The sequence below is a fragment of the Natator depressus genome, chromosome 18 (genome assembly GCF_965152275.1).
Source record: "Natator depressus isolate rNatDep1 chromosome 18, rNatDep2.hap1, whole genome shotgun sequence".
Classification (NCBI taxonomy): Eukaryota; Metazoa; Chordata; order Testudines; family Cheloniidae; genus Natator; species Natator depressus.
Genome location: NC_134251.1, coordinates 9767591 through 9780646, shown reverse-complemented (window position 1 = coordinate 9780646; position 13056 = coordinate 9767591). Strand labels below are relative to the sequence as shown.

At 46.5% G+C, this 13056-nt stretch overlaps 1 protein-coding gene across 9 annotated transcripts in view; it reads left to right on the top strand.

The window, feature by feature from the left end:
- KAZN (kazrin, periplakin interacting protein) overlaps nt 1-13056 on the top strand; it is a 712699-nt gene that overhangs the window by 563567 nt on the left and 136076 nt on the right. For all 9 annotated transcript variants that reach the window (XM_074934070.1, XM_074934068.1, XM_074934073.1 and 6 more), the window contains one exon: nt 2170-2361. In XM_074934070.1, the coding sequence (XP_074790171.1) occupies nt 2170-2361 (192 nt within the window). The remainder of the gene's footprint in view (nt 1-2169; nt 2362-13056) is intronic.

The following is a 13056-nucleotide window of genomic DNA, read 5'->3' as shown; positions in this document are numbered from 1 at the left end:
AGCTGGCTGGTCTAAAAATTCCAGTTTGGCAGGCACCGCATGGCACCTAAGTACAGGGGACTGTAGAGTTTTAATTTCTGGCTCCATTGGTCTTCATTGCAACATTGTTACTGGTGGAGTCGGCGCTGGCAGATTTTTTGGCTGTGCTCTTGAATATGCTCATTGATTCCTGTTTTACGTTCGTGCTGCTGTTCTAGGAGTGACCCTGGGTCAAACTGGAGTTTGAAAACATGCCCTGTTGAAAGTACGACTGCTTGTTTGGAGGGGTTATTTACTCCATATATATATTGCTTAAAAAACATTTCCAAAGACTTAGGTGGGGAGAACCCAGTGGGTGTAAGGATAATGGAAAGCGAGGGCAAGCAGGTCCTAAGAACAGGAGAGCATAATGCATTTCTGAGTGCGGTGTCTCTGAATATTTCATCTGTAACCAGCAGTGATGCGAGTCTCGTCTTGTATTACATACTCCTTTTAAACAGCAGTAAGCATCTTTGCTGTTCTCGCTCCGTATTGCTGTGATAATGGTTCAGAAACTAGCCCCCTACAGTATTGTCTGGGATTCCATTATTCAGCTGAGCAACAGATCTGCTCCCGTGTATCACTTTAATCTTTCGATGTATGAGGCTCGCTCTCTCTCCTCCCCCACCTGCATACACACTTGCAATATTTATGACAATGGATGCACTACAATGCTCCGGCAAGCTGTATTTGGCATCCGTCACAGCCCAAAATGCATCATTTTACAGCAGTTTGTCATAATGGCTTCTCATGAGTCTCTTTAAAGATGCATATTTTGTAAATGGCCTATGGAGGATACTTCATCTCTTTTGCCTTCTCGTAGAGATGCTTCTGGATAGCATTTGGTTGGGTTTTAGTTGGCCACCAAATGGTTTTCAATAGAAGCAGCTGTTTTTCTAGAGCCAATCAGAACCTCCTTTCCTGTACACACACGAACTATGCAAAAAAAAAAATTAATGGAGTTTAACTTGCAAGGACTATTTCTGAACTTGCTTTAACGTTTCAGGATCCTTGCCCTCTGCTTCCATACTTGTAGGGGTAGTACTTTAAGGGGCTAGTGATGGTTAGTAATTAATGTAGAAGAATTAGATACAGACAACAAGGATTGAAAGCTTTAAAACTTTGGTTTTTGCCCATAAATGAAAGAAGATTCCCCCCACCTCCTCCCCCCCCCCCCAAGATCTCTCAAAACACCTTTGCTAAGATTTCTTGGGCAGAGTTTGAGCACATGAGTGAATGTAAGCAGAACCTGCTCTCATTGAACTTAGGTATAGTGAAACTCAGTGGAGTAGATCGAGAGTTGAAGGCAACATCTACTGAGATCAGGCTGAGCAATTGCTTTCTCTAGATATTGTGGCTATAGCAAAAATCATTAAGGAACAGCACGGGCCTTAAATTAGCAGAATTTAGAGGTAATGGTCAAGATTTTTTTAAATGATGGATGATTTTTGGGTAACCAGTCTGAGAAATCTTAAAGCACCTTGATTTCCAGAAGGTAGTCCTCAGCCCTTTCTGAAAATCTGACCCTTTTTTCAAGCTGCTTTAAGTCTGGCATCCAAAAATAAAGGCACCCCAAATCGCCCATCACCCTTGAAAATCTTTGCTAGTGCTTCTCCAAGGGCTGAAATTTCCTCTCTGATCATGGCTATAAGAACTGGAAAAGGAACAGAATAGAAACAAGTTACTGGCAGGAGCTCTCTGAGCTCCCTTCTACTGGTTCCATCCCTCCTCTGAAAAATTCTGACGTCAAGGGTGCATTTGCTCCACCACATTCATCTTTTTAAACCTACGGAGTAGCCCCTGGGTGACCGTCCAGAATATCTTCAGTGCTTTGCAGTGTGCAGATTGCAATCTCCCTTATCAAATTAGAGTGAAGCATTTCTATGGAGAATACAATTGACTTCACTGCCACTGCACTTTACCTGTGCCTCTGGCACCATGTATCTAAGCAGGACGAACAGGTTAACCTGGGGGTGCTGTGGTCCCACTCAGTGGCATTGCGGGGGCTTGAGAGTTGCATGTACAACGCCAGTGCTGGGTTCTTTTCACCAACTGGGTTTCGGTTGTCAAACTGCCCGAGCGACTGAAAACCTGCCAGAGCCGAAGAGAGCAGCTAGTCACTTCCTCGAATTGTGTTCTCTCTTCCTCCAGTGCTGTTACGAGAAGAAGTGACCCAGCTTCAAGAGGAGATTCACCTGCTCCGACAAATGAAGGAAATGCTAACAAAAGATCTGGAGGAGACACATGGCGGCAAGTCGACAGAGGTTCTCTCCGCCACTGAGCTCAAACTCCAACTGGCCCAGAAAGAGCAAGAGCTAGCGCGAGCCAAAGAAGCCCTACAGGGTAAGCGTTAAACTTTCCCTTTGTCTTTGTGCCCAGGTCTCTCTGTGTCCTGTTGTCTGTGCGTGGCTCTGTCACAGGATCTGTGCTTTACACACTCTGTCTCTCTCCTCCCTTCTCTTTCTCCCTCCCTGTCTGTCTGTCTGTCTCATCCTGAGAATCGTCCACAATATTTACCAAAGAGGAACAAAAAGTTGCCCTTTTCATTCTGATCACAGGGTTTATAGTCACCCCAGAGCCTCCTGCCTTTATCTGCTGAGGTCAGAAGGAACCGGGCTGCTTCTTAAGGGCCTTCTAGTTTAGGGTGAAAGGGAAGTTGTTTATAAGGGCCCAGGTGAAATGATTTCACTCCCACCAAAATTCTGTCCCATGCTTCCAGACTTAGCCCGATAGACGGGTCTGAATTTCCCTGCTATACGGTGAACATTCACTGAGCCTTCTGCAGCCTCTCCAGCAGAGAGCTTTCTCCTTGAAATGGATGGTGTCCCAATGTCATTTATCCGTGTGTGTGCCTGTACGCATCCCACCCCCAATGCCCTGTTTCAGCATTATATGGTGGGCGTAGCCATGAATGTCAGGAAAGCTGCAGAGACTTAACAAATTATGCACTGATGCCTTGAGTTTCAGCCAGGGCTTGGTGTAGTGATGGAGGCAAAGGGGCGGGGGGGGCACTGGAAGGGGAGGGGCTGAGTCCAGCTTAGCTGAATCCCTCAGGCTTAGTTTTCTGTTTCCCTGGGTTGAAATAAATCATTCTGCTTCCTTATTTCCTTAGTTGTTTTTTTCTTCCAGACTTTTGCCTTGCTTTGTCTCTTTTGAGATGGAAACTGGCGTGTGTGTGTGCGCGTATGTGAGACTGACTTGGGTGGCCGGTGACCCTTCCTAGCAGAACTGAGGTTTTCTTAATAGAGCTGGCTACGATTCCTCCTCTTGACAGGTTGTTCAGGACGTTGTACCTTTATTTGTGTCTCTAACCACTGTAGATTTGGGTGATTTTTTTTTTTAAATTACAATACTGTCTGTGAGCACGGTCACCCTGAAAGTTGGACAATGTGCTGCCAGTGGCAGAATTGACCAGGAATGGCCATGACCAACCTGCATACGAATACAACCGAGGACATGTTGTTGTCGTTCCTACTCTTGTCCAGAAGATCAGCGTGGTCTCTTTGCAGAACTGCTCTTTGCCTCCTGTGTGAGGTAATAATGGGATCGAGCTAGCCACAATGGCTACTGCTTTCCAGCTCACAACACTTGTGAGATAGTTTAACCTGGAAAATTATATTATAAATCCCTTCAAGTTTCCTCTTGAAGGTGGCAGTGAACTTGCTCATGGCTTTGCCTTTGTCTCCTGGTGACTTGCATGGCTTGTCTGAGTATTAGAGAGAATGAGCCTATGTCTCCAAATGAAAACATTGATAAACTACCACTCCAGTTTACTCAGCTTGCGAACTAGGGCTCAGGGCTAGTGTACGCTTGAAACACTGCTGCAGGACTGTAGCTGCTTCACTGTAGCCACTCACTCCAGTCTCCTGTCACTGTAGTTAATCCACCTCCCCGAGAGGTGGCAGCTAGTTGGCAAAAGAATTCTTCCATGGGCTTAGCGCTGCCTACACTGATGTTAGATCAACTTAACTGTGTCACTCAAAGGTGTGGGTTTCTCACACCCCTGAACGACATAGCTGGTTGACTTAACTTTGAGTGCAGACCTGGCCTAAATCCTCTTCTGTGGCTGCTCTAAGCCCTTAGGTAAGGTTGAAATAAAAGATTTTGCATTTGGATTTTCAATGCATTGAGCTGCACTGTTAAAGGGGGTGCAGTGTTATTTCTGATCTTGCATAGGCTGTGATGTTAAGAAGCACCAGGTGGGGGGAAAAAAATCTGTGTCGTTTCGGATTTGATCCTACTACACACAGGGAAGTGTATACTCAGCTCTGAAATTCCCCTTTAAAATTAGACCACTTTGTAAGAAAATATTATTGGTTGAAACAACAGAGCTTGTGAGGCTCAAGGCATGCAGTATGGGGATCACTGTCCCTACCAAGGATTTATTGTGTCGTGATGCTGCTTGGTCCCTTAAGAAGAGTGGTGGTGATTTAAATGATGGGCACAAAGTGGCAGTCTAAAGCAGCAGAGGGACCGGCAAGAAGATCTCCTAGGATGTTTTAGCCGCTCTAATTCGTGGTGTGAAAACCAGCTCAAGGAAAATGCAAGTTGCTCCCTTTCGTTTGAGTTGGATCTCTGGCAAACATGTCCCCAAAGCAGAGGGACTGAGTGTCATACAGGAAGGTAAGCGGGGCGAAAACGACAAAAACGTTAAAGAGGAAGAATTAAAAACTCTTGAGGTGAGTAAGGGTCTGTCGACACTTGGTGTGGGGTGTGATTCCAAGGTCAAGGGGGTGAGAGTCCAAGAACTGATCGAGCTAGTGCCCAGAAAATAAAATGTAACCACAACGGTGCAAATGGCAGCCAGAGCAAGCCACCTGAGTTGGTACCCATCCAAGGTGCTAGGTCTGTATTCAGGCAGCTCGCCCCTCCCACCACTTGCACGGCCTTGGTTACTCTATATTTTTAGCAAGCCAGCGTGGGTATGTCTCCTCAAGCTAAGAATCACTTCCCAGCCCGAAGTGCAGACATCCCCTATCTTGTCTTGGAGATTTCAAGGTCAAGTGCACAGCGGCTGGCCTTATCCCAGCCGGGGAAGCAAACCAACTCCCTCTGAGTGCCAGAGGTGCAGCTAGGGACACGGAAGCTGAATGCTGTTGCCGAAAGTGCTTTCTACCCAGCTACAAAACGTAGGGGATAAATTGCAGGCAGGTGTAATCTGAATGCAACTGGCATAAAAGGAATTTATGGGCCCCAAGTATGAAAAACTACAATCTGTGGCTGTTGTTGGTTCTTTAGGGGAAAAAAACCAAGCAAGCAGCAGCTGTCAGGCAACATCTGCTAACGCCACCATATCAGGCCTGTAGGAAAAGAGCAAGAGAAGAGTCACACCAGGGATGGATGAATCCCAACTTTCAGACTCCGAAAGATGTTCAAATAATCCCTAACAGCACAGTTACCCCCCCTTTGGCTATGAATATTTTTTTGACTCTTGCGTAGTGTCTTTTGTCTGAGACTCACTTGCAAGCATGAATTAAACCTCACAATACCACTGTGAGGTTGGGAAGAGTTATCTGTGTTAGGGGGAAACTGAGGGCGTGTCGGTGCTACGGGCCATAATGTAGATGCTTTCTGCATCGACAGATGGCTGTTTGCATCGAGTTAGCTAATCCACCTCTCTGAGTGGCAGTAGCTATGTCGAAGGAGGAATTTCAACCGAGCCACATCTACACCAGAGACTCGGTCAGCCTAGCTATGGTCCTCAGGAGGGTGAATTTTTCAAAGGCAAGTGGTAACTTCTCCAAGGTCCCTCAATGGATCAGCTCAGAATAGACCCCACAACTGTTATCTCCCAGGCCTCTGCTCCGCTGTGTAGATCACACCCTGGAGCGAGCAGGAGCTTTAATAAACTTGAGCTGAAAATGAGCAAAACTTAATTCCAGCAATTTACAAGTCAGAGAACCTATATCCTGCAATCATATCTTCATGGCTGGACTCTTACCCTCAGACAGCATGCCAGTGCAGTCAAGAGGGTTCCATGAAGAGTCTGCCTGGATGGACTTGATTTCTAGGATCAGGGGTATTCAGATCCTGTGATCTGCAACTTGCAAGCAATTGACATTGATGTTATTAATTTTGTCTCATCTTGGGGGAGGCGAAGAGGAGGAAGGTTACCTATTTGCTGTTATGTTATAACATGGTTCCTGGTATGGCTGTCCTTTATATTAGTGCAGTAATGTTGCCTGTGGTGAAAGTCAGCATTATAATAGTAACCACTGTATCCACCTTTCATTTTGCCTCGGTCTCTAAACTCAGAGAAACAATAAGCACATAAGGGCTAGTGACGTACGGACAAGATCAGTTATTTATTCTGCCTCAAGAAACGGCATCTGATCCCGAAGCAGGTACTGCACATAGCCCTAAGGATGCTGGCTAAGCATCGCCATAAATTGCATACCTGGGATGGAGATGCTTACTGGTTGCAAAAGACAGATTGCAAAGATGTGTATGGGACAGAACACTACCCACCACCTTCAGTTCTCTGCCGTTTATTGCTGCTGTGGTTTTTCACCAGCCTGTTTTGAGCAGATGGATGCAGTCCCTTGCATCAGCAGTGTGTCGTGAACCTTGTTAGCACTCTATGTAGAACAAGGTTTCTCAACCTGTGGGTCACGACCTAAAATCGGGTGGCCAGAATGTTTCAAGGGGTCACGGGGTAGCCCTACTCCCGCGGGGCTGGCTGGGCTCAGCTGCCCTGTCCGGGCATCATGACCTCCGGGTAGAGCCCGGCGCGGATACACAATTTATGTCTGTAAGCAGCTCACCACGCTAGCATGACCAGGGACAGCTGCCGGTGAGCCTGGTGCCTGCCCCATGGGGCAGGTCTGGGGGCAGTAGAGCCACACCGGAGGAGCTGCCTGGGCTGGGCGTTGGCTCCTCCAGCACCGAGGCCCGACGTGCTTCTGATTTTACCGCTGTGGTTCCTGCCCGGTCGTTGGCCATGGCCCTGCTTGTCTCACTCATTGTTGCTAAAGCCCTGCAGCTCCATGAATATCCGCTTTATATCTGTGGATATAAATTGGGTATCCATGCAGGGCTCTGCCTCTGGGGTCTCAGTGCTGCTCAGGTTTGGCACAGCCGCTGCTCTGTCAGGATGGTGGGGGGCCAGCCAGGCCAGATTTGAGTGGGGGATGCTGTGACCCCGTGTGCCTGGTCACAATGCCACTCACTCAAATTTGGCCCAGCTGACCCCCATTGTGGGGGGCGGGGTCAAACCTGGGGTTGCAGTGCTGCTCAGAGTTTAGACTGCCCAGAGCGGGAAACTGAGTCCAACCAGCCCCATAGGACCGGAGCTGCCACTGCAGGATGAGTGTGGGGTGGGTTCTGCAACACCACCCCCTCCAGGGTCTCCTACCCCCTTCCTAGGACAAGACCCATCCCCCACTCTGGGCCTCCTGCTCCCCCCAAGGGGCAGGACCCATCATTCCCCGGCCTATTTATGGGGTTGCAAGAGGCTATCAATATTTGCAAATGGGTCCAGAGCCCAGAACCGCGGCTGTAGAACAAATGTAGCAAGACAGGGAAAGAAACACGAAGCTAGGTTACTGGTGGACGCTCATTGGGACATCACTGGAATATGGAGAGTGGATTTTTTACAGCACAAGACCCTTCTATTAATGAACTGTAAATGAAATCAGGAAGTACAAGTTCTTACCCAGAGCCAGCAGCCTATCCTGATGGCTCCAGTCCACCTACCAGTCAGGGAAGGAACTCGTCTTTCAAATGCTGGCAGAGTTGCCGGTCTAAAGATAAATGTAGCCCCCACTTGCTTGGAGTGGCACTTTGTCCCCCTCTAGAGGTGGCTAGGCCAGCTAGAAATGGATTGGCTTGCTGCGGCTTTGATCAAGCAGGGAGCCTCAGAGGCTGTTGGTGGCTTCCCTGGAGCCAGGGCAGAGACTGTTGCTGTGACCAGAGCTGACTGAGGTGGGCCTGCGGTGATGGCAGTGAAAGTAACCACCACCCTTATTTGGGAAAGTGCTTGCAAGGGGCGGGCTTTTTGTTTTACCCCAGCACTTGGTTGACGCGGACGAAATTTAAAAGTACAAAGCAAACACAGTGTTGCAGATCCCAAGCACTGAAAAGTCCTGAGTTGGGTCCCTCCAGCTATCGTAAGGCTGGTGTTAAAATCGGGAGAATTAAAGAAACGTGAGTGTGGGGTTCTTTTCTCGTGCTTTCTGGTTTCTGAACCTTTAGGGTTCACATTTTCAGGCTTCACTCCAGAATGATGAGAGCTGGAAATTTCTTTTTATTTTGAACTGAAAGCCAAGTTTCTCCTCTAATCAGATGCCCCCAGGCTCTAGCACCTTAAGAAAAAAACAAATATAATGAGACTTGTGATCGCGGAAGCTGGTAACGCTGTAATAAGTGCAGGTCTTGGGAGATCGATAAAATCTCCCTGGAGTTCCTCGTTAGCAGGATGTGCCTCGTCTGTCCATCACTCTTCCTCACCCCCGTATAGCTGCAGTTAACTCAAATGCAATTTCCTAGGGCTCTCCAGAGGTGCATTGATAGTGTTGGTGCACAGCGATGCTTGAGCTGGAGAAAAATGCTATGTAAATTGCAGCTGTTATTTTAAAAGCACATTAATGACTTTCAGCTCCTCGCTAGCAATAATGGCTGGGGAATCAATGACTGTCAAATGGAAGATAAAATTGGCAAAAGGAAAAGAGAAATAGGGACAGATCCTCAGCTGGTATAAATCCAGCATAGCTGTATTGATTTCAGTGGAGCTACGCCAGTTAATACCAGCCGAGTATCTAGCCTGTAGCTATTCAGCTTCTCTCAGGGTCTTATTATACCAATCCACAGAGAGTACCAACTATTTTAAAATCTGGTTTTAAACAGAGTGATACAGCTGTCTGAAATGCACTCTCTCGAAAACCCCCCTGTTGTTCAGGGCTTGGTTCAACACCCACTGAAGTCAGTCAGCGTTGGATCAGGCTCATGAAGGGACACACGACTTGGAACTGAGTTTATCTGTGGAGGAGGGTTCAAAGAACTCCAGTGGTAGCAAGTGTCTTGGAGTGGGACTGCAAAGCATTTAATCTAGGGGGGAGATGGGAGAGGATGCTTAGAGGCATGGGATTGGGATGAAGAGTGTCTAGAGGGGATGTCAGGGTTCCTTCCCCACTCTGAACTCTAGGGTACAGACGTGGGGACCCGCCTGAAAGCCCCCTAAGCTTATTTCTACCAGCTTAGGTTAAACCCTGGTATGCTGTCACCACCAAGCGATTTAACAAAGAATCAGGGAAGAGACTGCTTGGAGACGTCGTCCCCCAAAATATCCCCCCAAGCCTTACACACCCCCTTTCCTGGGGAGGCTTGAGAATAATATCCTAACCAATTGGTTATGAAATGATCAAAGACCCAACCCCCTGGGTCTTGGAACAATGGAAAAATCAGTCAGGTTCTTAAAAAGAATTTTATTTAAAAAAAAAAGAAAGAAAAGAAAGGTAAAAATCATCTCTGTAAAATCAGGATGGAAAATACTTTACAGGGTATTCAGATTCAAAACACAGAGGATCCCCTTCTGGGCAAAACCTTGAAGTTACAGAAAACAGGAATAAACCTTCCTCTTAACACATGGAAAAATCGCATAAAACAAAAGATAAACTAATCCGCCTTGCGTGGCTTACCTATACTGGTTGCAATATTGGAGACTTGGATTAGGATGGGTTGGAGAAGATGGATTTCTGTCTGACCTCTCTGTCCCAAGAGAGAACCACCACCTAAACAAAGAGCACAAAATAAACCCTCTTTCCCCCCTCCCCAGATTTGAAAGCATCTTTTGTCCCCATTGGTTCCTTTGGTCAGGTGCCAACCAGGTTATTTGAGCTTCTTAACCCCTTACAGATAAGGAGGAATTTTAGGCTACCCTTATGGTTATGACGGGAGGATGGGGGAAGAGGGCTGCTGGATGTTTAGGTGATCAGAGGATGAAGTTTTGGAAGCCGCATTTTAGTCTCAATCTACCTCTTCCCAGATCTCGATGAGATTCAATATCCTGGATTCAATATCCCCAGAAAATACATGGATATGTAGCCTTGACTGCAGCTCTTGTTCCATCCCAGTGCAGCCGACAGAGCATTCATCTAGCCAGAAAAAAACCTAAACTCTTAGAGAAGGGAGAGCAGCTCATCTGTGAATGTTCCCTGCAGTCTTGCGCATCTGTCTTAAACTCTAGGGGGGTGGAAACTGTAAACAGAACACAACCCAGGGATCGATAGGGGCCAGGAAATGTGCTTCACCGCATGCCTCAGTGCTGATTATTATTTTTTTTAATGCCATGTTAGCATTTCTCTCGTTTCACTAACCTTTCCTTCCCTGTCCTTTTTCTGGTCTGTCATGATAGCAGCCCTGTGGAATGCACCTCCCCCTGTCTTGTGCTGCTTGTCTGGGTTTTATAGTTGTTTTAAGAATTCCTTGTTTTATTTGCATTGAGTGTTTGGCTTGAGAGAGAGAGATTGAGGTTTGCTTGTTGTGTTACCTTGTTGGTTTCTGTTTATTGTGTGTGATTGTTGGGGGCCCCCTACCAAATTCATGGTCCATTTTGGTCAATTTCATGGTCATAGGATTTTAAAAATTGTAAATTTCATGATTTCAGCTATTTAAATCTGAAATTTCACAGTGTTGTAATTGTAGGGGTTCTGACCCAAAATGGAGTTGTGGGGGGCGGGATCGCAGGGTTATTGTAGGGGGAGTTGCGGTACTGCTACCCTTACTTCTGCGTGGCTTCTAGTGGCAGTGCTGCCTTCTGAGCTGGGCCGCGGGAGAGCAGCGGCTGTAGGCCGGGAGCCCAGCTCTGAAGGCAGAGCCATTGCCAGCACCAGCACAGAGTACGGGTGGCACGGTCTGGTGTTGCCACCCTGTCTTCTGCGCTGCTGCCTGCAGAGCTGGGCCCTCGGTCAGCAGCCACCGCTCTCCGACCGCTCAGCTCTGAAGGCATCGCAGAAGTAAGGGTGGCAATGCTGTGACACCCGCCCCCCCCCCCCAAAAAAAAATTACCTTGTGACCCTCCCTGCAACTCCCTTTTGGGTCAGGACCCCCAGTTTGTGAAACGCTGGTCTCCCACATGAAATCTGCACACCAGACCGGATTTCATGGGGGGAGACCAGATTTCACGGTCTGTGACACGTTTTTCATGGCTGCGAATTTGATAGGGCCCTAGTGAGTGTGTATTACATGTGTGTGTAAATATATATGTATATAATTACTATGTCCATAGAATACATATTAGTATGGAGTGGAATAAACATTTTTATCAACATGAATTTAGGAATGGCACATTAACCTTGTGATGAAGTTATGCAGCTGATCCTGAATGAATGCCAATAAAACCTTTATACGACACCATCATGTATTCTGCAATTGCCAAATATGCTAGAGGAAAACTACTTTAGGAATGTTTTGAAACCAATTCAGGCAGAGAACATGTATAGATCTGCAGTATTGCCATCCATAAGCATTCAAAAATCATTAGTCAGATTCTCAGAAAGGAAAAAAAAGTGTGTCCAACTTAAATGTGGGGACTTTTTATTTGCCTTCTGGTATTTGAACCTTTAGGGTTCATGTCTTCCAAATATTGTTAGGCTCATGATAAAATTGTGAGAGTTTGCTATGCTGGATCTGCTCCCACAGATCACATTGCAGGAACTGGGCCGTAGTTTTGGAAGGGAAGAGGAAATACCATGTGGCACCAAGTGACCAACCATACAGTGGTGTTAAGAAATTACTAATCACAGAAAAAGATGAAACAATCTCTCACAGCAGCAACCAATCACCTTAGGGTGACTAGATAGCAAGTGTGAAAAATCGGGATGGGGTGGGCGGTGATAGGTGCCTATATAAGGAAAGGCCCCAAATATCTGGGCCGTCCCTATTAAATCGGGACATCTGGTCAACCTAAATCAGCTGGCATTTTTCCTATAAAGTTTTTCATTGAAAAATTATTAGCATGACAAATTTAGCAAGTATTAAAAATTCACAAAAAGTTCCCAAATAAAGTCCAAATTTCATTGACAAAACCAAACTTTAGGAATAGTTCATCCACCTCTACTTATTTGTTTTTTAAAAGCATGTGGAATTATTTTCAATGTTTAATGTTTTGTACGGAGTGTTTATAAAAGCTATATATACATTTTTTAAATCTTGGGAGTTCCCCACCTCCCTATGGCCACTGTATGCCCCTGCAGTGGTATACAGGGGGCTGAAAAAAAACCCTAACTAGCTAGGGGAGAATTCCTTCACATAGATACTGCATGGGAACGCCATAGGTTGCTCTAATATAGTCTGTTGTCCGTCTGTCTCTCCCCCCCGAGCATAAGGGGTATAGTGGAGGGGATGGGGCCATAGTGCAAGCTAGCTACTGTCATTCTGAGCAGCTCCAGATTGCAGCAACTTTGTGAGGCGTGTGCAATCTTCCCCCCCCCCTTGTTTTTAATTATTTTACAGTCTGATTTATTTTACAAATAGACTCTGGAATCCTGCCGTGAGCAAAAGGCTGCATCAACTTTTTATGGAAATAATCCATTGCAGCCCAAGTCATGCAGGCTTGGTAGAAAGCCGCTTTGAAATAGTTACTGTTGAGGCAAATAGGTCAGTGAAAACAATAGTTTGGTAAGTAACCATTATATGTTAGAAATTTGCAAATAAAAAGGAGGGAGTGATTAGATGTGTGAATAACAGAGTACTGGTATGTACACTAGCTAGGAAAATAATGACAAAAGCAATTCAATGTGATACTTAGCGTGTAAGCTGATGGGTCACGAGGCTATGTGGGTTAATATACTGGCCATTGTTTCCTGAAACCTCCCGGTCTGTTACCAGCTCTTGATCCTGCTGGGAGAGAATTGCATGGGTACTTCTCATTTCTCCAGGCAGATGTAACTGGTTATCCCACCTTGATATAAGGGCAGTGGGTAGGATTGCCAGGTCAGGAGGGACTTGCCTGTGGAGCCAGGGCTGTGAGCTGCAGCTGCCCGACGCAGGTAGGAGGCGGCCCCAGCTGAGTAGGGGCTGGTGCAGGTGATGACACGGCAC